A 25,189-nucleotide genomic window follows, 5' to 3' on the forward strand; every position below is an offset into this window, starting at 1 on the left:
ATCTGAACTGGTACTTCAGTAACAACACCCAGCTCATCAGACCATACGCAGGTTGTTCTGGTAAACCAGCCACAGTATGTACTATCTATCTCCTTGTTTTAGCGTCACAGCAAGAACCTTGGATTCATGTGGGTAGGGGAAGGGCAGAAACTTGCAGAAGATGAACACCATTGGTTATGCCAATTTTAACCTCTCATTCCGCCATCGCCACATTTCTTTTTTCTTTTATATATATTTATATATATATATATATAAATTTCAACTGATGGCAAAATGACATTAGAATTGAAAAGCTCTGCTTTAGATGCAGCAAATGCATAAACTCAGTAATTTTAATTGCTTTTGGCATCAGCTGTTCTAAAGTCACTGTAACCAGACAGATGTTAATTGTTCAAAACAAGATGTTAATTGTTCAAAACAGCTCATGGATAAGAAAAACGCAACAGCATTACGCTACAGTTTTGATAAAATCCTAACTTGAGAAGTAAAGCTGAAGTCTCTTGGAGGACTCTCACTTTTCTGCCCCTTTCAGCTTGGCTTTAGGAAGGTAAATTTAGCAACAGCGAGCTTGAACTCTAGGAAAGTGATCCAAAGCATCAGCCATCGTTAGGCTGCACTGCGGGGCCTCTGTATGGTAACTACAGCTGGGACTGACGTCTGCCTTTTGTAGCAGTGCCCACACAGAGTAGGTCTTCAGGACCTAGGAGGGAAAAGAAATCCAGAACAGCTTTCTCAAAGCATTTTAGAGGAAAAAAAAAAAAAAACAAAAAAAAAACAAACCGAAAAACAAAAAAAAACCACAAACATTTTCCCTGATCATAGTTACACGGTATGGTGAAGTAACTGTGGCGTTCCACTAACACCTTCTTGCCATTTACATTGGGAATGTGATAGTAACACTGAAGAGAATTGCTCTGAGCTGATGGCAAATGCTATGTCTTTTGTCGTTGATGTTGTCCTGTCGCCAACTTGGATTTGCTATGTGGCAAAGCCTCTTATGTGAATACAAATCTTGGTGACTGATCTCACAATCACAAGTCACTTGGCTGTACAGTCTTAACCCAAACTACTTAGAGCAGAACTTTGCTATGAACCATGGTGTGGATCAGCAGTATCCTCCTCCAGTGTGTTTCCTTCCCCCTTTATACCAGATTAGGCCAACGCATTCACAACCACCATGACCAGATATGCCAAAAATACAAAAGGTTAAGGTTTATCCAAGAGGTGTACCTATACTGATGATAAATAAAAGGCCAGCAGTAATTACGAGGAGAGACTTAAATAGCCTCAACAGCACCAAGGAAATATCATTCCTGAGAACAAAAATCACAAAGCAATACCAATAAGGCAATGTTCCTTATCTATTTTCATGTAATACCTACGCAACTTTGACATGACTATCACTTGGATGTGTGGTATTTTTTCCAGTCCTAATTTTCCAGGTGTGAAATTCAGACATCTTCTCGTGTGCAGAGCACTACCAAGTCATTCTGACTAACAGATAGGAAAATCACTTCCAGAAATAAATTCATCTCTTCTCCAGTTCTTAATGTTGGGGGATTTCTGAAACAGTAAAAAGGTGCTGAAACTTAATTATCTATTAAGAAATAGACTGATACTGTTCTGCAAGAATACTTATCCATCGACACGTCTCAAAATAAAATTTATAGGTTGTGTAATGGCACTTAATACAGTAGCTTTTCCTGCCAGAATTCATCACAGACCACTGCTGAGAAAGATGCAATCATCTCCTCTGTTTTTTATTTAGTATAGTAACAAGCTATAGAATAAATATTTCAGGCTGCTACCCCATTTTCCTGTACATTTTGGGATACTTTGGGTACAAATTTCTAAGAGATAACTACTAATCTTACTGCTTTTGAAGGGTGTCTATGTAATTCAAGGAACAAAGTCCAATATGTTAACCGAGGACCAGAAAAGAATAAAAACGCTGGTAGAGAAGGGTTCTGTACCTTGTTGCTCCTTTACTTCAGAGCCCACGTGCCACAGACAGCATTCAATTAAATAGTAGTCCCACCAATGAACAAAGACAGTACACAGCACTACACATCACTCCTTTGGCTCAAAATAATTCCAGTTCGTTACTGAACAGTCATTATGCAACAACACATGGCTGAAAAAAACCAGTAACCTTCATATTCTACAGGTGAAAAGGCTGGTAACAAATTGGCCAATGAAATTTAGATTGCACATCCCTCACACCTTTTTATTTGTTGAGCAGGTTGAAACAGTGTCAGTATAACTTTGGTATTCATTTGCAGAAGGCTTAGTTGGGAGAGCAGCTGGCATTCCCTTAGTTCTCCAAAGTGCTGTCTGAAAAGGAATCCGTATTTCCAACTTCTCCAAAAAAACTATTTGTTTTGAAGCTTTTCCTGTTGCAGCACGCTCAAGATACAACTTCGTTCTCATAGGGATGTTAATAGTAGTAGTAATAATGAAGTCACACTGAGAGATGGTAGGATACCACAGCAACACTTGCAGGGAAAGTCAAAGTTACTTCTGAAAGGGGTGTTCTGGAAGGTTCAGCTTTTCTATTGCCTACTCAAAGTGAGCATCATTTTTTCCTCCTTAAGCAGAATATAATTTAAGATTTGGAAGCTACCAGAAAACTGAAATTTCTTTTCCATGTGACCACCAACACACGAGCATTTATCACGCCATCAGATTGCTCCTTTTTAAATTAGTTAATTCACTATCGGAAGTGCAATATTTTAGTTTGCCTGGGTTAGATTTTGTGGGCCAAGAAGAGCAGGAGGGATGACACAATCAGTATAAGACTAGAGAAAACCAGAGGATCACACACTGGGATAAAGGGGTTTTGCGAAGCCAGAGAGGTATCCGTATTGAGTGATGACCTGCACTCACCATTCCTTTCAGTCGGGCAATTACATGCTAAAATGGCTTAGGCTGATTCAGTGCATCCTGAATATTACCGTCAGTGGTATTAACATAGAATAGCTGTACTCACTCTGCAGCTGAGGCAAAAAGAAATTTCACTTAAAAGTATAATCACCAATGTCTAGACAAAAAACCAATCTTCCAGGAACGCAATGTGGAGTACCGTAACCCTCCATGTTTGTATTATTTATGTATTTTTGTGTTTGTTCAGGTCATAGCCATCTTTTATTTACCACAATAACTTGATCCAGGACCTCTACATTTCTTTCTACTGTTTCTTTTTCATTTTACCTGCCAAATTATAATGTGCTTTTCCCAATTAGGCATCAAACTCAGCAACAGAAAAAAGCTTCAAGTACATAAGCAGCACATTTTATAAATAAAACATAGCTTCCTTGTGACCAGCAGGTTTTGCTCTTGTGGGGAAGACAGCTGAGAAGAAGGTTACCCGGCCTGAGCCAGTGATGGAATAGTCCAGACGATAGGGGGGCACTGAGCTCTAGTTACTGGGAGGCCAAAAAAAAATACATGGTCATAGAGCGCTGCTTGTAGAGGATCGAGGGAAGACAAATAAGGGGCCAGGGAATGGAAAATTCTTCTGTTTCTATGCTGGTAAAAGACATTTTCTCTTTCTGATATGCATCCTTGTCCCATCAAATGTAGATCTCTCTCATAGAGACATTGATAGACGTGTTGACATTGGCAGAAAAGTAGCTTTGCTCCTCTGACACAAAATCTGTCAACAGAAACTCCTTTGTTACATCCTTTCCTAATTGCAACATATTTAGTTGCTATTAGGCTTTACACAGAGCCTCCCATAGCGCTGCCCCTGGACGTCCCTATGGCACAAAGAAAGCCATGAAAGGTTAACTTTGATTTCTAGTCATTTATACTTTGGAAGGATTTGTTGCAGAGATTCTAAGGCATCATTTAGGGGTCAGGTAGTCCATGTTAATACAGACTTTCAAAGACAAACTCATTCCTACTCATATTTTTGCTATTACATACAACATTTTCATAAATATGATAGGCACAGACAGGATTTTTACAACCATCAATCTATCTTCACCGTTAAACACAGCAGATGCTTTATACCCAGCAAAAATCTTAAGGAAGGCTCCGAGGCTGGCTCAATATGCAGCCCTAAAAGAACTTGCTCTTCAGCTGCAGCTGGTAGGACAATTTTGGCTGTCAGAATTCCAGACAGCCCGTTTGTTGTTTGGTTTGTTTGTTTTGTTATCGTTGTTCATTTTTAGTTTATTTCTTTTTTCATAGCAGCCTTTCTTATCTGTGGGAGAGATACCGTCTTTTTGACATGCAAATGTCCAGATTGCACATCAGTATATGGAGAATAGAATCAAAGCGTTGTATCAGCATTGATGTATTTCACCCGATCCCAAACACAGAATGGCTTGGGTTGGAAGAGACCTTAAAGTCCATCCAGCTCCAGCCCCCTGCTGTGGGCGGGTTTGTCACCCACTGACTGCCCAGCCCCCTCGCTGATAGCTCCAATATTCATGCACACCTTGCCCCTTCTACACTAGGACATGCTGCCTCCACGTGGCCAATCATGCTTCAGACTTCCTTTTGTCTTGCATTTCACACTATTGCGTGTCGCTACGAATGCTGGAAAGAGAATGGACTAGGATTCATGCATCATTTCTGTCAGAAAGGGCAACAGAAGGATGACAAAATTAATGACTTATATTGATACCAGCGTCCTTCACACAAAGATTCACCAGAAATGCACAGTAAAGTACAAATGCATATATATATATATATATGTATGTATATATATATATCAAAAGAATACTTTCTCAGATGTTTATTACACAATGAGAGAAGACTAATTGGAAAAAAATATTCACATCCTGAACTTGATCAAAGTAGATCAATGTCTCTTCGGATCTATTAGCTAAAAGCAGGGTTGAAAAATTACATAAAACTGTATCACATTCTTGTTTCAGTTCGTATCTGCTTTGATTCAGACTTGACTAGAAGACCACAGAAGTTGCTTTTAGTACTGGACCAGCTACGTGATTCAAGTAGCACTAACAGTGTTACGGGTACAGGGTTTTTCCCATCACTAAAATGGAAATACTTGTGAAAATGGTCTATTTTATTCCACGTCACACTCAGCCCCATCCCCAAGTCCCAGCCTCCACCTATTATACTCATGTTGTTAGAAAGACCAAAAGGAGAAAGAAAACAACAACTGGTTTGCCCATTTGTGTGTACATTTCAGTCTCTACCAGCTGACCACAAGTGAATTCCAACTCACTGTCAACAAGGTCTTCACGTAAAGTGTACAGACTGGAAGGAAGTGCCGTGTTACGGCTAAAAGCTTTTCTGAACTTCCAGTACCACAATATTTCCCTGCTTTGGTTAAGCCGTATTATGACGCTTCCTGTCAAACCTCACTGCCCCAACCAAATTCATGGTGCAAAATACACAGTACAATTTAGCAGGGGAACCAAATTCATGATGGTTTTAGTTTCAATTCTTTTTTTTTTTTTTAAAAAAAAAACACATTGCAAGGCTTAGAGATGATGTGAGAACCTCAAGATTCTCACAGGTGTCGTAGGGTGCGATGCCAATTTTAGCTTATGTTTCATTGTATTAAACGCTTTCCCATCTCTGTTTGGTATCCAGCAAATAATCCTATTAGAAAATTTCCAAACATCTGTGTGTTTTTGTCTCTACTGTCCACTTCCAATTTTCAACGTATAAATTAGTAGCTGTACATCTGTTGCTGTTGCTCTGCTTGAACCTGTTGCTGTCCTGACTGCTGCTGCGCTGGCTGTGCCGGGGGCTGCAAGACATCAGTTTGAGGCACCGACCTCCACGTCAGAGGATGCTGTTCTGTTATCTGGTTTCCTAAGGGAGCAATGGAGTTCACCAAGGTGGTTAGGTTTATAAAATGGGCCACAGAGTGAGGATTGGCCGCCTCTGGCTGCGGCTGGATCTGAATGTCATTCTGGCGGTTGTGCAGCATGGCAGAACCGCTGACGGTGTCAAATGTCACAGTGAGAATGGAGTTGTCCAGTTGCAACTGGCGCTCCGGTGCAGTCAGGTGGCCCACAGCCACTGGCTGGAGGTTTGTGAATTGCGTTCCAGCTGCCGTTGTAATGGGGGTTACGGTGATATTTGTCAGTCCAACAGAACTGGATGGTGCTGTGACATTTGGGTCGCCAAGGGTCACCACCACCTAGGGAAAAACAGAAAGGTAATCTCTACCTTACACTGCACAGCTGTCTGTCTAGCACTAAAAAAAACAGCCGAGTGCTAATGGGCTCACACGTTGCTATTGCTGGTAAAAGAACTCATACAAATAGAGGGGAGCATAGAGAACTTGAACATAACTTCCAAGCGTAAAAGAAAGAAGATAATGAGTTATGGTTATGAAACCATAAGCATTATCCCCCTCAGCAATGCCAGCTGCCCACCCTTCTACTGGAGCTTACCTGCTGAATGCTCTGTACAGCTGAATTAGTCTCATCTCCAACATTTCCTGTAAATTCAGCTTCTTTCTCTGTGTATTCACTGAAGGCAGGGTCCTCAGGCACTTGAGTTTCCTCCTCCTCACCTGACTTCTGCTTTCGTTTCTGGCCACGCTTAGGAGTTTTCATTTGCTGTTTTCCTTCTGATAATTCTCCCTGTTCCAAGGCTAATTCAGGCTGCAGCAACAAATTTCCAAATGAAACAGTAAGCCAAATGACTGGATGAAGTTCCAAGTAAGATGCTATCACTGCACTTGGTTTACTGTTGATTCTCACTTAAATAATCAAACTTCAGCCAAAACTTGATTTTAGGGAATGAGATCTCACCCTATGATTATCTCCATTTTATAAGCACATGTTATACAACAAAACAGATTGATCTTGAATCTGCTTGTACTGGTTAGAAGACAGCACACCGCACCTTAACCTGGGACTGATTCTCTTAAAAAACAACAAACGTATTCCTTGCCTATCGGCCCATGCCTGGCTATGATACAAACCAAAAAGGCAACATCCCCAATAGGCCTGAAAATCTTGTTTGGCAAGGTTTGTTTGGTGCAATTTGGCAACGGTGAATTTTACCTGAACAATCCCAATTGAAGAGGCATCGATGGTTGTGGTCTCTGGCAGCTGCTCTAAGTCATCAATCTTCACTGAAAGAATCTGTGGACAAAGAGGTATCAGCCTGGTGAACTGCAGCAGGACAAACAGCAGCCAAACAATACAGTATTACCTTACCTAATCACAGAGCAAAAAATGTTGCGTCCAACATTTCATACAAACCATTTAATATAATGATTTAATTCAATATAACCACAGCTTGTTTTGGTTTAAATAGCCTTTACCTTATGGCACATCATCTTTTCCTTTTCACTGAAAAGCAAAGTTTAAACACAACACTAAAAGAATGTGTTTTTTTCCTTGTACTGCTGACAAACCACAACCCACTGAGAAGAATTCTGTAGAAAAGGAATATTATATAAAAAAAAGGATTTAAACCATCAGAAGAAATTCATTTTTAAGGAGTGACAATCAGACATGTTTACTAGTGAAATATAACATAAGGGCTCATACAGTAAAATGCAAGCTTAAGAGACACTGCCCAAGCTAACGTTAATTTACCCTTAACCAAAATTTGCCTCAAAAGAACATGGAAAAAAAAAAGAGTAGGGGGTGGAACTCCTTCTATATCACTGAAGGCCATAAAGCAAATGTCAAAATACCAAAACACCCCATGAGCTGCTTGGCAAACTACCTTACCTCTGGATGTTTACGCCTCATATGCCGACTCATGGATGCTCTGGTAGAAACTTTTGTCCCGCACAGCTGACAGCTCTGGGCTTCTACCTTATCGTGAGTGAGCTGTATGTGTTTCTGGAGCATGTAATCAGTGACATACTTCTTATCACAGACTGAGCACGTCCACTGTTTTCCTACTGGTAGCAGATGGAAGGAAAATCTGTTAGCAACAGCCCCGAAAGGTGAGTAGCATATTGCCAGTAGCTAGAGAAGAAGAACCAGGGGAAAAAAAATTAAGCTATAGTACTTGCTATAGTACTATTATTTCTCGGAGGATTTACCTGTATGAATCAACTTATGAGTCTCCATTGTATTTCTCTCACTAAAAGTCTTCCCACAGAGCTCACACATGAAATCTTTGATTCCTGCATGAAGAGTACATTTAGCATAAGAGCAGTAATAGTAGAAATAAGCATAACAATAGTAGCAATAAGCAGTAATAGCAGTAATAAGGCATCTGGGATAATTCTAAATCTCGGATTATCAAAAACCCCATCACACAGCTGAACGAGAAGGTGAAGCCCAGCATCACCAGCTATTTTTATCAAAACTGTGCCACTCTTATCAGACAGAAAATAACATTTTGGTTTGGGAAATAAGAAACTAAAGACTAATTTTAAAGGGAAGCAATACTCTCGGCCAACCCAAGACCAAACCAACCTCCGTTAGAAAAGGAAAAGATGAAAGCAACCAAGGAATGTATCTTAGTTGTATACATAATAGTGGTTCTGGCTGACAGGAGGTCAAAATCCCACTTTTCAAAAAGCATAATGCATCTATTTCTTTTCTCACACTCTCTCACTCTTCTAGATACAAGTCCTCCCAAAAAGCATTTAGTTCATTTTGTGCATCTTAAGAGACCTCACCCGTGTGCCTTTTGTAATGCTTCAGCATGTTGACTTTCTGTGCAAATTTTCGGTGACATTCCTTGCATTCATACTCTTTAATCCCTTTATGAAGTTTCATGTGGTGACGAAGCGCGTGTTTTGTCTTCATTCCTATGAGACAAAAAGACACAGCTAAAAGCTGGGATGATTTTCTCCATTTCTCCCTTCAGAGCAGAGCTCAAACGAAATTACATTGTTAGCCTATAGAAGTTTATCGCTACTATTTTAGATCCAGGCAAAAGCTCTGGAAAACGTCAGAAGAATCACTGAGGAAGAGGCAAAACAGCAAGGAAAAGAAGAACAAACATCATCCATCAGAGATATTGCATTGAAAGCCTTTCACTAAAATGCCAGTTCGGTAGTTGCTCGGATTTAACAAATAATTTGCACCAGGGCAAGTTTAGGTTGGATATTAGGAAACACTTCTTTACAGAAAGGGTAGTCAAGTACTGGAATAGGCTCCTCAGGGAGGTGGTTGAATCACCATCCCTAGTTGTGATTAAGAGCCGTTTGGATGTGGTGCTCAGGGATATGATTTAGTGTAGGGTTTTTAGTGTAGGGTTCTGCTTAGGCTGTGGTTGGACTTGATGATCTTCAAGGTCTTTTCCAACCTGGGTAATTCTATGATTCTATGAAATAAAAGGTAGAAGCAAATTTGGACACATAATACTCTTAGAGAAATCCCTCAGAGTTTATGTCTGAAAACAACTTAGAATGAAAAAAACCAACCAACCAAGATTTTTATTCACTTTGGTGCTGCAAATACAGCAGAATTCAGTCAGAGAAGCACTTCTCCATCCAACAGAACAGCAGGAAATTCCAATTAGATCCATCTTACAGGTCACGGAGGCAGTTCATAAAATCAGGAGTGTTTGATACATCTGTCAGACTCCTGATTAATAAGTTTCTAACATTCACAAGTAAAGAAATTGATACTCGGAGGACCTCCCCCATGTTCTAAGAGTAGAATTTGAATTCAGATATTCATCTGCTATTCAGTACCACAATTAATGGAAAACAAGGCTTTAGACATACCTTTGCCACATTCTGCACACAAGTACTCTCGGATATTATCATGGACCCGCATGTGTTCTTTTAACATGTCTTTCCTAGCAAATGATTTGCCACATTGCTCACAAGCATGACTTTTTACACCTTAAAAATAAATGTAAAAGACAACATAAACAAACAAAAAAATGTTAATGAAAAATGTGCATCCCCTCAAAACTGACTAGACTGGTGAACTAGAGGGTGACAGTCCGTCTGCATTGTCAGCCACATCTTTCATGCACATTGAAGTCCAAACTGCATTAGGAGACGTTAGAGAAAGAAAAGCTGCTTTTTTTGTGTGCGTGATCTGAAAAAAGACAAAGCCTGAAGTAGGGTAATACTGTATAGCATGAAATAATTATGAGCTGTTAAAAATGATTTTGCAATAGCAGTTTTCAGCCCATGTAATGGTGAGAAGGTGACATGGATAAGAATTTGAGGAGGAACGGAATACAGCATCAGGTTTTTTAGCAGATGAATCCTGTGTGGGATTAACTAAGGATCTTCTGCACTGCGTGCTTTGACCAAATAGCTTCATTAACACTTTCTGCTTTAGAAAACTGGTTTACCTTAAAGCATAAACAGACAATTTATCTTACTATAACTTACAATAAAAATCCAGAAGCTTATTTACTGCGGAAAAAACCAAAAAGGCAGGCACTGGCAAAGATATTTTCTTGTCAATAAGGAAAAAACAGCATTTTTACCTGTATGTATAAGTTTATGTCTTTCCAGATTCCCTATACTGTTAAAAATCCTTCCACAGATTTCACATGGATGGATGTATCTGAAACCAAAAAGATCAAAACTGTCAGGCTGCTCTTGAGACAGAGTTGATTTTCACACATTTCTGTCAGTAACTGTAATTTATTTGGTAGTACTAATTACTAGGAAAGTTCCTTGAAATGTAAACGTAAGCTTGGAGTTTATTGGTATTGCTATGCCCTCAAATCAGAACTGTGCTGTTGTTTTTTTGTAATTCTTATTAAAAAGCATAGATTTATACTTCACAAAGCCTGAACTGGGAGGTTGTTGATTAATAACACCTAGAGAACTATTAATGTTATATAGTAATAGTAATAGTAATAGTAATAGTCTCGTGCGGGTTGGAAGGGACCTTAGAGATCATCGAGTCCAACCCCCGGGATTCCAGCCTCTGTGCTACAGGGTGGCACTTCTACCACTTGCACCACAGGGGGATTCGAACACCCGGGCCCCGGTGTTGCAATGCAGCATTCCTACCACCTGCGCCACATATTTTAGTATAGCTCAGTTCTCCTAAAGCATCAGATAACAGAGCCACTGTGACTACAAAAAGACAGCCCCTCTTATCAGCCCAAAAAGGTCATCTTACTTCTGCACATTAGGATCAGGCAGGTTCTCCCGGTGAATGACCATGTGTGCATGATAAGTAGCCTTCAAGGCAAAGCGCCGATTACAAATGCTACAGCCATAGCCTTTCTCCTTGTGCACGTCCATTATATGCTTCAAGTACTCCTTTCCTCGGCCGAAAGTTAACTGTGAAATGAACCAATAGTGAATGAAAGGGGAAGAAGTTCCTTGCAGACAGCTGTGGTTTAGTAACACATTACTAGGATCTACAGTCAGAAGCGGTAGTCAAAAGTACTCATACTTCACTAATATTCATTTGTATGTGGTTCTCCTTTAGGAGTGCGTGAGTGTTCAGCCAAAAAGAGCCTCCCTATCTCACAATAGTTTACACTCATCTTCCACTGCCTTACAGTTGTTTGCTTCACAAACACCTGCAAAAAGCACTAAGAGAGCCCGGCTTCCAGAAACACCCTCCTAATTTGCAGTAGCAAAATTTTCCTCATTTAGAGGTATATGTTTTACACAGTTTATGTACCCATTAAGTGCCAGACATTAAAATTAGTCAGGCAAGTATATGATTAACTGGTGAGACCACATCTTATGCTTACTGATGTAAGCTTAAAATCAGTTTGCAGATAGAACAGAAAACCCAATTGCTAATATCTCCAAGTCTTTCACATGACAAGAAGGTAGGCTAAGCGCTTTCACCACATTACACGTAACTGTGATATAAACTCTGATTTCCAGAGGACAAGCCAGTGATTTAACTCCCAAGATTCCCCTGCTCCACTGCCAGTTTGGCCAGTTCTGCTGTTTTTTTGCAACCTTCTGCATTGCATACAGAGAAACATCTGCATTTATCTTTCTAAGTGTTTGGCGTTCACCTTGCAGAATACTACCTGGCATCTTATGGAATGACATCGCTCTGTAGATTAGAGCACTGCAGAGGAGAGCAGACCTGTGAACTGGCCTTCTCTCTCCTAATTTTCAGCTTTACTTAAAAGTTATAAATAACTGATAGACATCTCCAGCCTTCCCCCCATCAAATTAATTGGAAAATATTTAAAGCTACCTGGCACCTTTTGCAGCTATACTTGTGAGGTTCAGAATCTGCACTTTCATCAGAATTGTCATCATTTTCCTCTGATGAGATTCCGATTTTACCAATGAACTCTTCCCTCTGGTGATCGTCCATCAGTGCTATATCCTGTGCACAACAGGAAAGAATATTATGTTTTAATACATTAAACATCTCTTGCAAAATGTAATACCTCGACGGCATTTTTGCCATGCCGACTGCCTCACATGATCAACTGCTGTAGCACTATTTATCAGCATCATCTAAATTACCTTCCCACTTCATTCATTTAAGATAAACAAATTCGCTCTGTCCATGATTAAACAAAAACAACCGTTTATCTGAACAGATACTACTCAGATTTTGCGTATAGGATGAACTCCAGCTGCAGAAACACTGAGCAAGAGGTAAAATAAAACACACTTGCTGGACTGCAGCAGAAACAATGCCAAGCAGGGCACACAATCAATGCTGCCAGTAAAACACAGGGCTGTAACAGTCTCAATACAGTTATCCATACATTCATTAATGTTTGCTAAATAATGAGTTTTCTACCAAACAATTAACACGATACCTTAAAATGGACATGAATGTGATCTCTCAACACGTCCACTCTAAAAAATTTACGTCCACAGATTTCACAGGTGTATTTCTTGTCTCCATGTGTGAGAAGGTGTTTGTTCATATTGCTCCGACATGAAAACACCTAAAAGAAAGAAGGATGGGTTTGTGTGTCTCATCCAGTGGGGCTACAGTTCTTTACAAGTGATCCAACACAGATAGCTCAGAATGTACTCCTTGTCCTTTTTATTTATTCAGGACAGAAACACGTAGGAACATCTGTTATCCAGCCAGCAGATGACCTCAGAAACCGGTGACAAAGCAAAACATATATGCAGCCTCAAAGAACTTAGTGAACTTGCCTGCTTATCAGAAGTGGGCTTACAAAAATTTGCAGCAGAATTAAATAGGTTAAATTTATTTAGACTGTGCCTTTTGAACCAAGAACAATGCATCTGTCTGTAAAAAGATACATGCACAAAATCCACATTTGCTGAAATTTAACATAGTGAAAGCATCCAAATGGAAAGCTTACACTCCAGTTTAAGTGTTGCTTGAGTACATCTTCCACCATTATTCATGAAGCATTTATAAAATCACAAGTGAAATCCTCATTCTTTGCACTGGTGACAGCAGCAACTTCAGATCATGGATATCAAGTTCCAAAACACAACAATGGCACGATCACAAAATGAATGCACTCTGAATTCTAACAGACTTCCAATATGCACAGTCAATTCCAGCCATTTACATTCTGGATGAAAAACTTCACTCTCAATAGTGTTAGCCACGAGATTTCACTGGCAGACACTGTGTCCATGTCACATATCCTGAAAAAAAGCCTAGTCTGAACTTCAGTTTTGTTCTTATTTTTGTCATAACAGCTTCCAACTACCGTTGGCCATAGTGGACTTGGGCATATGATAGAGCTTATGCAGCTGAAAGAGGAACATCTAGGCTGAGCCTTAGGACTTGCTAACTGACCATGTATCTGTGTGACAATGTGTCTATTCAAGTAGATGGTTATTGTGATTTAATGCATGGCTGGTAACGTGCTCTATGCCACGATAATTCGTTTTGAGGCTCAGATCTGAAGTACCGTACCCTCAGCATGTTCCCGGAGCTACAACACAAAGCTTCATGGGGCACATGCTGGCAATGCAGCCTACCTTCCCACACACAGGGCATCCTGAAGGCTCCTTCTTGTAGCGAACCATGTTTTCCGTGTTGTGTTCAAAGTCTTCTCTTTTCACACGCCTCACCCCTTTACAGAACAGTCCCCATCAAAAAAACAAAACAAAAACAATAAACCATGGCTTTCCACTCCAATCTGCATGCCCTCTCAGGTGAATACTGTAAAGAAGAGTGAAACACTGGGAAGAGCCTCAATGCAGAATTTAATTGCTAGCAAAAGGATAATTTCTTAGTTAAAATGGCATCTTAAGAATATAGAAGAATTCTGCCAACAGGAAGTATTGTGGCCCGTTGGATATTACACAAACTGTAATGTGTCTGAAAATAGAAATTTACTGTCAATAACAGAAAACAGGCAGATGTAGTAGGTCTTGGTGTACTGCTCAGATATCTAGACTAGAAATGCCCCGTCAGTCTCTAAGGAGAGAGGGAATAACCCAGCATCATTTCTGATAATTAAGGAGGATTTCAGACCTCTTTCTTTGTTACTTCCCATGGAGAAAAGAGCTGCTGCTGTTCTGTGACAACTGAATGTGAAACTTCTTGCCATCATTACTCAAATCCTTGTCCTCTAGTTCAGGACACAGAGGGCTGAATCATGAGAGACCTGTGATGTCTGGCTATACCCAAAGCAACGAATCACATAATTTGACTTCTTTCTTATTATTATTTTATATACATATCACCTTTGTTCTTATCTTATATATTAATGTATAATTTGGTGACCTGTCGTCATCCAAGTTCTTCCAGACCCTTTGAAGAGTATCTATAACACAGAATCATATCATAGAACAACGTGGGTTGCAAAGGACCACAATGCTCATCCAGTTTCAACCCCCCTGCTATGTGCAGGGTCGCCAACCACCAGACCAGGCTGCCCAGAGCCACATCCAGCCTGGAACATAACATCCTTAGATGTTTGAAGTTCAGAACAGCCAAATCTCATAACTTCATATACTCCCTAGATTACATCATACACCATTCCATTTATATGATACTAGTCAGGTAGCAGCTTATAGAGTAGATTTATATTTATACACTTGTCACTTTCAGTTAATTCTCTGCCCTTAAATTTTCTAGTTACCACACATTCAAAACAGAAAAGAATTAAAATCAAAGAAATTAAAAAAAAGAGAGACTGATAAAATCAGGTAGTCTCAGATGATGCATAATTGGATGTTATGAAACACTTCTTTACAGAAAGGGTAGTCAAGTACTGGAATAGGCTCCCCAGGGAGGTGGTTGAATCGCCATCCCTGGTTGTGTTTAAGAGCCGTTTGGATGTGGTGCTCAGGGATATGATTTAGCGGAGGGATTTTAGAGTTAGGGTTCTGGTAAGCCTGCGGTTGGACTTGATGATCTTCAAGGTCTTTTCCAACCTGGGTAATTCTATGATTCTATGATAATGAGCCAAGCAGCCTTCGTGTGACTGTCAGCAGCACTGGATCCAATCACATGAAGAAAAATAAAGGGTGCAGCTCCTAGAAAGGTTTCTCAGATCTAAATAACTTCCCTCCAGGATTCGTTACTATTATTTTTCATCAACTTCACATATTGCTGAAACCTGAAACTTTAAAGCAAGAAACTGACTAAAAACACCTACCATAATAATTAGGTTCATAGGTAGCATGCTTACCTTCCAGGTGTCGCCTTTGATGGTCTAGCATGACATCCTTCCTGTAGAACATCTTATTGCAGATTTCACATGCAAACTTCTTATCTCCATGCTTCTTCTTGTGTTTGGAAAGATTACTGTTTGTAGAGAAGAATCTGAAACACATCTCACACTGGAATGTCTTGTCATCTGTAAGCAAGAGAATCCATGCAGCTATTTCAAAAGAAAAGCAAGTTTCCTCTGTTTGTGACATATGTAGTTCTTTTGAGAAACCTGAGTTTTAACATATAAGTCATCCATCACTATATATAGATTGAGGAAGGAAATTAAATATGTTGTTTTTTACTCTAAAATTTGTCATCCCATTAAAAGTATAATAAAAACCAAACAATATACCAGGTGCATCTTTGCTACCTATGAAGTTAACAAGAGGAGGGTTGTTAGAGTTAGGGTACAGGTTAGGCTGCGGTTGGACTTGATGATCTTCAAGGTCTTTTCCAACCTGGGTAATTCTATGATTCTATAATTCCATGAAAAGCAGTAACAAAATTATGTCAGTTCAACACCGACTCTACCCTCATATCTTCCTTAGCCAGTCTATTTCAATCATGCTCTAGCACACATTACAATAACATTCAAAGTAGATTCAGTTATAGTTGATTCAAGTTTTCAACGACGGTAAAATAGTTGCAACACATCAGAACACTGGCAGCTGTATCTAAACATCAGAATACTGCCAGCATTGGCTCCTGATGCCAACCAGCACAGTAAACTCCAGAAGAAAGAACAAAATCTCGTAAGAGGAACATTACATGATAACAGGCCTATGGGAAACTCATTTTGTGTTCAGTAGTTGAGACTTCTGTCAGAAAATGCAAGCGTGGTCCTGCAGGTGGAATTTGCCAACACTACAGCAATCACAAAGAAGCTAACTGCTTCATTTGTCACAAAGGAGAGCAAAAACTGCTGCTCATTATGGTAGCAGTCAACTCAGAAGGAAAATGAGCTGGTCTCTTTGAATATTGAGGTCATTCTGCTTTACTTCCCATTCTTTAGGCTGAGTTTTCATTCAAGCTGTACCCTTTCAAAGGAAATCAGAGAATTTATTTTGAATGGTGCTGGAAGGGACAGTTACCCAGGTGATTCTGAACAGGGCGTTATCATATGTCTATAAAAGTAATCAGGCTGTCATTTTCTAAGCATAAGATCACTTAGAACATCTAATGGGAGTAATCATAAGGGAAGGCTGTGGAAGGAAAGGACAGGCTCTAGTGACAGCAAGGAGGAAACACATGGAGATATTATTCTAAGTATAAAGAAAGCACGAAAAAGTAAATGAAAACTAATCTCTGAAGATTATCAGTAGAACTGGTCTCTGTTCCAGTTCCTCTTTCTTGTAGAAATTAGGAGAAACTTAGTTTCAGGAAAGAAAGTTAAACAGAGATAGTGACAGCATACATATCTGCAAACATACCAGTGAAATACCAGTGAGGATATTCTATGGCTGAGCAGGGAAAAGAAAAAAGCCAACACATAAGCGGATGTATTGCATCGAATATCGATTCTACTTTGATTATCACAAGGAGTTTTATAACAGAAGGAAGAAAGGAGAACGGCAGGTTGCTTGTGATGACGAAAAAATCCAAATGCCTATTTTCCCTTTGTAGTTCCCATGCTGAGGTGGATTTGTATACATACCCATAAAGATGAGAAGAAAATGAAGAGTCAGCTATGCTCACCTGTCCTGCAGTTATGGAATTCCAAGGCACTCTCTATTCGAAAAGCCTTTTCACACGTCGTGCACTTGTATCTGTACTCACTGTCAACCTGAGGATTGCAAAGAGTATTTATGAGGGGAAAACGCGGAGTTGTGATTGACAGAGAAATCTCAATCACCTTTTCTGCACGGTGGTGCAAAATTCTAACGCTACATTATCATGTTACATTCCTACATTTGATCTCTACTGAGAAAAACCCCAACAGTAGACCAATAGAGCATGCACCTGTGTGCATATAACAGTCTTCCTGATTACCCCAAGTCTGACACAGAAATTTTAGTGGTTTTTCCTAGGTATGGTAAAAGGAGGACGGTTGGACTAGATGATCTTGTAGGTCCTTTCCAACCTTGTGATTCTATGATTCTACAGTTTCGAAAAGCAAGACATAACCTGATTCATCCTGTAGCTTCCAAACAGATGCCAGGAATATGAGAGCGTAGAGTCTTGATGTCAGGCAACAACAGAAATATTTACTGATAAGGCCCCACCACTGGGATGTTTAATGATTATATGGTGGCAGTAGAACTAAAAGACCCTCATCAGCAGGCACAGCACTCTACTATAAGCTCTGTAAGTTTCCACATGGACTCATAGACCTCACTAATGCAGCCCTTACCCAGAGTATTCACATCTTATAGATTAAACGAGGGCAGGCAAACAAAACTAGAGCAATACCGCTTGCTACAACAAACTGAAGACCAATCTCACCTCTAGCTCATGTAGGTGCAGCTAATTCCAGCTTGTCTTGCTGTAACTGGTGCCTGAAAACAACCTTCTACAGGAAATTCAGACACAAAAAAGAACTTTATGTCCTTAAGTAAGCCCACACTTTCCAAACTGATCATCTGTTCTAACAGAAGATGTTACCTCTCCTTATCAGCCTTACTTCACTTATAAGAAATTCACAGAAATATCCACTCAAGCATAATTGACCCAAACTCCCCAGTGAGCACCTGGAGGCTCACTGCACATTTTCACCCAACGTCAGAAAAAGGCCGCTGGTCATTTCCACTCACTTCATTCCTGCTGTGCTTGTATGAAACATGCTGCTTTAAGCTCTCTTTACGGCTGAACAGCTTTGCGCACTCCTCACATTTAAATAGTTTGTCACCTAAGGGGATCAATCAAGATTAAGCAAAAAGGAGTCAGAAACTAATCAAAGTTTTGATTGAAATGTTAAATAATTTCAGTTCCTATGGTCTGCATAACTTAAAAAGCTTCCTTAAAGGGAGTTTATAAAAGGAAAAAATAAAGAGAGCTCTATTAAGACGATGCATGCCAATATCTAAGAATAGCTTAAGATGTTTTACTCAAAAGAGGAACCAATGAGAGAAAGAAACAATGCACAAGCAAGGCAAAAGCAAACCTACCATGAGAACGGATGTGCCTGCTGAGGTTGCTGCTGTTCTGGAAGATCTTACTGCAGATACTGCACTGATAGACTCTTTTGTGCTCCCCGAGTTGTTTTATCAGCTTCCGCCGTATACCATGTCTACTGGAGAGAATTAAACTTCTTTTGAGGGACATGCTGTTTTGGTGATGAGCAAACCTACTGGATCAGAGAAAGAAAGGCAGGAACTGAAAGGTATCCCACAGGCTGCAAGAAAATCCCATCAGATGGCAAAAGCTAGAAGTTGTTATGCTCAGCTTCTGACAGCAGAGGGAGTGCTGGAGCTTCATCATTGCCAAGGCGACCTTCTGGCCACCTGCTTGAAGCAGAAAATGTTGGAAAGCAGCTTGCTTCAATCAGCTTCACCCAAGACAAAAATGAAAGAAAGCAGGAGCCACCAGCCCCACAGACTGTCTTTTCAGGCATCTCAGAGGAGCAGAAAGGATCCATTCTGCTCCTCTGAAAAATACCATTAGCATGCTTTCAGCTTAGAAATCTTGGCAGTGCAAAAAGCATGTATGGCAAGAAGGCAGCAGGGCACCAAGAAGCAACACTGTTCTATTTACCGCCACTGGTTGGAATGCATTTTTGATGGCTCTGTATCTGCTAAGGGCTTCAGTATACAGCATTACCAGCTAATTTTTAAGTATCTAACAAGCACTTTATTATGCAAAAAATAAACAAACAAATAAATGAAGAAGCCAATTTTACCAAGTCAGAAAGACAAAAAAAAGTTTTAGAAGTCCTTGATACATAGATGTCTCCCTGAGGTTCTGGTATACTTACGTTTTCACTTTCTACTGCTCTAAGCCTGAGGTAACACACTCAAACCAGTATGAAGTGATTTATGAGACTGAATAATAACTATTAGCTTTCTTTTAAAGCAAAAATCAATTTGCCTGTTTTATCACCAACATTCTACAGGAGTATGTTCAATTGCACAATATTTCATTGTGTAACTGCAGGAGGCTTTGGGATCACATTGAATTAAACCCATCACATGACAGAAAATGAAATTATCAGCCTTCCAGCACCAATATCTCACCAACCACGCATCACCCTACAGTACATGAACCATCCTTGCGGCTCTTCTAGCAGCAGTGACACACACTTCTACAGTAACAAAAAAGAGCACCTATGGGCCCAGTAGAAGAACTGTTGCATGCTACTTAATCTTGATTAAGCCTGAGAGGAAACGTCCGCATTCCAGAACACTTACTTTGTGACTGAACTGATGCTATTTGTGGTGCTAGGCATCTTTCCTAAAACCAGTTCCATAATCCTCTCTTCTGCAGCTGATGGCAGAGCCACCTCTTCTGGTGGGACTTCACTTGCAGTGTCAGCTACACGTTCCACTGCAAACGTATCATAAAAATACAGTGTTAACATGACAGCTAGAAAGAGAACCTTAAATGCAGGAATTGTCTTTTGTAATGATACGTGCATAACAAATAACAGATTGTTAACGAGTAAGCATGACTTGCAAGATTCAAAAAGGGGCAACTAAACCACAGGCCAAAGTGTAACAGCTTTCCACAGCCTACTACTAGGGGGGGCAGTTGACTGTAAGCACAGGGAAATTCTCTACTTGACCTTCTCTTAAAGGGCAGCAAATTCCTGAAGAAAGCCCCTTCCAGAACACACCTTGTGGGAGAGAAAGGAAGGTATCTCTTCTTGAGGGAGGATGCCTCTTCTGTCCCTTCCTGCAAAAACTAGGCAGGTCTCTCATAATCACTGTCCTGCATTTCTCTGGCCCTTTCAATTCCTAAAACTTTTGCAAGAGAATGCAGGTAATCTAACTATGGATGTTGCAACCTTTATTGCAGACACAGAACTGACAGAAACATAAGTTTGTACTTACCTCCTTTAGAGATGATCCTAAAAACCTCACCCTGTCTATGCCACTTTGTAAGCCTTTCTGAGAAATAAGGATATACAAAGGGGGGTATGTACGTAGCATTTCCTACAGTTTTGTTTTACCTGCAGGATCTTTCTCTTCAGCAACAACAAGGGGTGCCTCTGCTTCTGCTTTTGCTGTTTTGATCTTCCTTCCTCGCCTGGCCTTCCTCCTTGAGTCTGTACTGGCACTAGCAGCATCACAAACCACTGGTGGATCCGCAGGGGGAGCCTCTGTTACTTTCTCTGCAACAGCCTCACTTTGGCTGGTTTGGGGAGCACATTTAGCTTGTTCCAGGTGACTCATCAAGTGCTCTGAATGGGTGGAAAGAGCAAGAGTGTAAAGAGGTCACCATGAAATATGCCAAGAGATTGATCCAGTTGAAGCCTATTGAACAGGCCAACCTCATTTAACAGCAACTCACTTCAAATGATTTCACAAGCAGTCACAATACCATCCTAACTAAAAGCAAACAGTCTGACAAACCGTCAAACAATTACTACCATGGACTGCAATTTTTAGGACTGTTAGATGCAACTGGAAACAGGCTGTGCCCCTGATAATTCCGAGCTCAAAGATAATAGATTTAGGTTGTACATAAGGACAAAGTCTTCTACAGTGAAGGTGGTGAGGCACTGGAACAGGCTGCTTAGAGATGCTGTTGATGTCCCATCCCTGGAGACTGTCAAGGTGAGGCTGGATCAAGTCCCTGAGCAACCTAATCTAGCCGTGCATTTCTCTGTTTGTTGCAGGGGAGCTGGACCAGATGACCTTTAAAGGTCCTTTCCAACTCTAAGGATTCTGTGATAATGGGTCCTTTTTTCCAAATGCCCATGTTACTTAGCAACCTCAGTGCCCCTTCCAATAACAGTTCAAATGGTGAAAGCTCTTAAATATTTTATTTTTTTTTTAATCGAATAAAATAGCTGCAAATGAAAGGAAGAAAAAAGACCCGTATTTAATTGTGGTTACTATATCTGTGTAACAAACACCAGACTGTATCACTAAGCATAAGCTGGGATCACTCACTAATTTTATACACTGTTGATGCAGTTCCCCATCCTTGATATTCCTAATATTCATATTATCTTCTTGATAATCATTTTCTTTCTTTTAGATTCAGTATCTCAGTTGTTTGCCCAGAGTTTGTTTACTGCCAAATTAATAATATCATTTTCCCTACCCCTCACCCCTACCCTCTTCGTCAAAGGAACACAAACATAAAACCTTTATCTTGCTACATCATGGACAAAATGTAGCTTCAGTCTGGAAGAATGGAACTCTCCTAACACTTCTCAGTTCTATCACCAACTTTTAACACTCCTTACCTGTCAACAGCTGAGGTTCCTGGAAAGCAGATGAACACACTTTACATGTCCACTGGCTGGGCTCTGCTTCTGCAGCTCCACTACCTTCTGGAGTGCTCACTAAATCACAAGAAGAAATACTCTAAAGCTTCCAATTTGGGAAAGTAGTAAATCCCTGTAGTCTTATTCAGCTTGCAGTGACTCCCTGCGCACCACAAACGATGATTTAAACAATAAGAGGCTCACAGAGGCAGCTGCTTAATTTTTGACTTCCCAACTATATTCCACCAGTGTAATCAGATACCTGTACATGTTTAATTCAAAAGAAAATGATTTATTCTCCAGGCCCACTTCAGGATGTTGCAGGCACGAACACCTGAAGACAGAAAAGAATCTAAATGGTTGCAAGGGAGAACACTGGTGCTTCTGTAAAGTCCTAAGGATCCCTTTATCACCTTCTAAAGAACTGTGATGATCAAAGGCACAATAAAAGTATTTCTCTGCACCATTAAAACTGGAGCTACCAGAACTCTCCTGGGTGAGCTGAGGACAGAAGTAGAAAAATCCTCCTTGCTCTCCCTGCAGAGCATCACAGATTAAAAACATTTGGGTGAACAGATGTATGGGTGAGAATAATGAAAACCTGGTTTTGAGCAGTTTAATTAATTGGATATTCCACCAGTCTACCGTATTAGTATTTTAATTAGCGTATCAGCTGGCACAAGAGAAGAAATAGAGGAAAATGGATCTGGAGTTAAAAACAAAGGAAAATGTTTACTTTGTTCACAGTCTATTATCTTTCAGTCCTTGGATGATCTGTCTACATTTTTCAAGAGTATCTCATAAATCTGGACCACTTCACATAATTTTGGTACACACAGAAAGGAATATTCCATAGCATACAGAAAAGGAGGATGACACTGTAATTAGATCAAGTGAACACCAGCACAGTTGATTCAAATTGTACCTCAGTTTCTGCCAAAGATTTCCTGTATGATAGTAAGCAAGTCAATTAATCTCTCCCTGCCTAGGGACCCCTGTAATGGGATGATCTGTATCTGTAATGGGATGGTAAATGTATTTCTTCCTTCTCATTCTTGTCTCTTAAACCAAAATCAAAGGCTCTCTGAGGCTACTACTAGAATGTTCAATATTCTACACTACACACATCAGATCTCACCCACACTGTAATAAATACATAAAAACCACAGAATCACAGAATTGCCTGGGTTGAAAAGGACCATAATAATCATTTAGCTTCAACCCCCCTGCTATGTGCAGGGTCACCAACCACCAGACCAGGCTGCCCAGAGCCACATCCAGCCTGGCCTTTAATGCCTCCAGGGATGGGGCATCCACAACCTCCTTGGGCAACCTGTTCCAGTGCGTAACCACCCTCTGTGTGAAAAACATCCTCCTAATATCTAACCTAAACCTCCCCTGTCTCAGTTTAAAACCATTCCCCCTTGACTTATCACTATCTGCCCTTGTTAACACTCAAACCCTCTCCTGTTTATACGCTCCTTTCAAATACTGGAAGGCCACAATGAGGTCTTCCCAAAGTCTTCTCTTCTCCAAGCTAAACAAGCTCAGCTCCCTCAACCTTCCTTCACAGGAGAGCTGCTCCAACCCTCTGATCATCTTACTGGCCCTCCTCTGGTCCCATTCCAAGAGCTCCATATCCTTTCTGTACTGGGGGTCCCTGTACACATGGCACATTACTGCAGATGGGGCCTCACAAGAGCTGAGTAGAGGGGGACAATCACCTCCCTCTCCCTGCTGGCCACCCCTTTGTTAATGCAGCCCTGAACACCGTTGGCCTTCCAGGCTGCAAGCGCACACTGCTGGCTCATGTCCAGCTTCTTGTCCACCAGGATCCCCAAGTCTTTGTCTGCACAGCTGCTCTCAAAAAGCTTGTCTCCCAGTTTGTATAAACACCTGGGATTGCCCTGGCCCAAGTAAGACACCTTGCACTTGGCCTTGTTGAACCTCATTAGGTTCTCATGGGCCCACTTCTCCAGCTTGAATGATTCCCAATAATTCAAAAACAGTCTTTTAGCATTATTGCAATGTGGAGATGGCCAGCGTTCCTGTTTCCAAACAGCACTATTCTTACACTCACATTCTCATGTTTTCTTCTAGATCCTGATCATTTCAACAATTGCACTTTGCACAGAAGGTCTAAAGATTTTCTTTGCAACTCCCCCCAACCCAGCCCTAATCACCTACAAAGTCAGGTTTGTAGGTCACTTTTTAACCTGCGCACGTGCAATGGTGAAAGCACCATTTGGGCTTTCAAATACTCTCTAAATTAATACTTGCTGAATGTTATGTCAGTGTGATAACTATGGAGAAGTTGTATACCTAGCAGATTTTTAGATCTATACCTGCCCTCTGTCTCCCTTAAAACTATCATAACTTTCCATACCTGTTGGGTCAGCTACTGGTATGCTGGATTTCTTTGTTTTTTTATGGGGAAAGACGACAGTCGAAGGCTTTGACGAGACTTTGTTCCCATCTTTATCACACTCCATCACTACCAAGCACATATCTATGGAGAGGAAAAACAGTTCCATTCCTTTAATGTCCAGACCCTTTAATTTTCTTGCTCTTTGCTGATGGCAGCAACTATAACCAAAAGGTTTTGCTTTATAGCAGGCCTGCAGAAAACATTATCATGCAAAATCCTAACCAGGACATTTTTGCTCCCGAATTTTATACAATGTTCCTTTCATATTCTGGAGAATATAGTTAAAGTGCTGAAGAGAGAAAGCAGGACATACATTCACAATACTTTTTAAGTACCTTCTTGACTGTGAAAATACATGAATGGTTTAAATTAAAGAGGAAAAAGATGAAACCCTTCAATTAATACCACTTGGAAAAACCTTCACTTCAGAAACAAGTTAACAGGACTGATTCAGTATTCCAGACTGTGCTTACCACCAAGATCAGCTGTATGTTATTAGCACTGACCTCTCTGCAGGCCATTTGTCACCCCAAATTATACTCAGTGTAGCAATAACACCATATGGGAGTACACCCAACTCGACAACAGAAATTGCCCTTGCAATGCTGAAGGATCCTGCTTTTTAGCTAAAGAAATGCAAATACAAAAAAAATAGAAGGGCAGAGGGATAAAAGACCTCTGGCAATTCTAATTTGGGCTCTAGTAAATCTGTTGCCTTTTTAGCCAATGCATGGGTAATCAAGTGGAATGGAGGCTTACTTCTGAGCTTCTGGCATTCTAGTGGATTCCCTGCAAAGCTGCATAAAGTAAAAGTTTTTCAGAACTGTACAGCAGTTCTAAGCAAAACCAAAACATTTTCACTACAAGTGAAAAAACGTGGCTTCTTTGCTAAATCTGCATATACATTTAGAC

At 40.4% G+C, this 25,189-nt stretch overlaps 1 protein-coding gene across 17 annotated transcripts in view; it reads right to left on the minus strand.

Annotated features, from left to right (window-relative positions):
* Positions 1-1,739: 1,739 nt before the first annotated feature.
* The window catches only part of PRDM15 (PR/SET domain 15), a 31,329-nt gene continuing 7,879 nt past the window's right edge, over positions 1,740-25,189 (minus strand). For 2 of the 17 annotated variants that reach the window (XM_085529487.1, XM_085529498.1), the window contains exons 6-25: positions 24,236-24,358; positions 21,829-21,927; positions 20,584-20,814; positions 19,823-19,958; positions 18,584-18,765; positions 18,230-18,324; positions 17,175-17,262; positions 15,457-15,648; positions 13,796-13,890; positions 12,640-12,771; positions 12,060-12,194; positions 11,010-11,173; positions 10,363-10,442; positions 9,641-9,760; positions 8,585-8,716; positions 8,000-8,083; positions 7,680-7,855; positions 7,002-7,082; positions 6,384-6,596; positions 1,740-6,127 (exon numbers count right to left, since the gene is read on the minus strand). In XM_085529487.1, the coding sequence (XP_085385613.1) occupies positions 5,651-6,127; positions 6,384-6,596; positions 7,002-7,082; positions 7,680-7,855; positions 8,000-8,083; positions 8,585-8,716; positions 9,641-9,760; positions 10,363-10,442; positions 11,010-11,173; positions 12,060-12,194; positions 12,640-12,771; positions 13,796-13,890; positions 15,457-15,648; positions 17,175-17,262; positions 18,230-18,324; positions 18,584-18,765; positions 19,823-19,958; positions 20,584-20,814; positions 21,829-21,927; positions 24,236-24,358 (3,035 nt within the window). In that variant the 3' untranslated portion in view covers positions 1,740-5,650. Of the gene's footprint in view, positions 6,128-6,383; positions 6,597-7,001; positions 7,083-7,679; positions 7,856-7,999; positions 8,084-8,584; positions 8,717-9,640; positions 9,761-10,362; positions 10,443-11,009; positions 11,174-12,059; positions 12,195-12,639; positions 12,772-13,795; positions 13,891-15,456; positions 15,649-17,174; positions 17,263-17,921; positions 18,122-18,229; positions 18,325-18,583; positions 18,766-19,822; positions 19,959-20,583; positions 20,815-21,828; positions 21,928-24,235; positions 24,359-25,189 lie in introns of those variants that run through there. The other 15 variants (XM_015882991.2, XM_085529525.1, XM_085529521.1 and 12 more) reach the window with 15 other exon arrangements.

This window comes from Coturnix japonica, chromosome 1 (assembly GCF_054131305.1).
Source record: "Coturnix japonica strain WE chromosome 1, WE-NBRP24, whole genome shotgun sequence".
Classification (NCBI taxonomy): domain Eukaryota; kingdom Metazoa; phylum Chordata; class Aves; order Galliformes; family Phasianidae; genus Coturnix; species Coturnix japonica.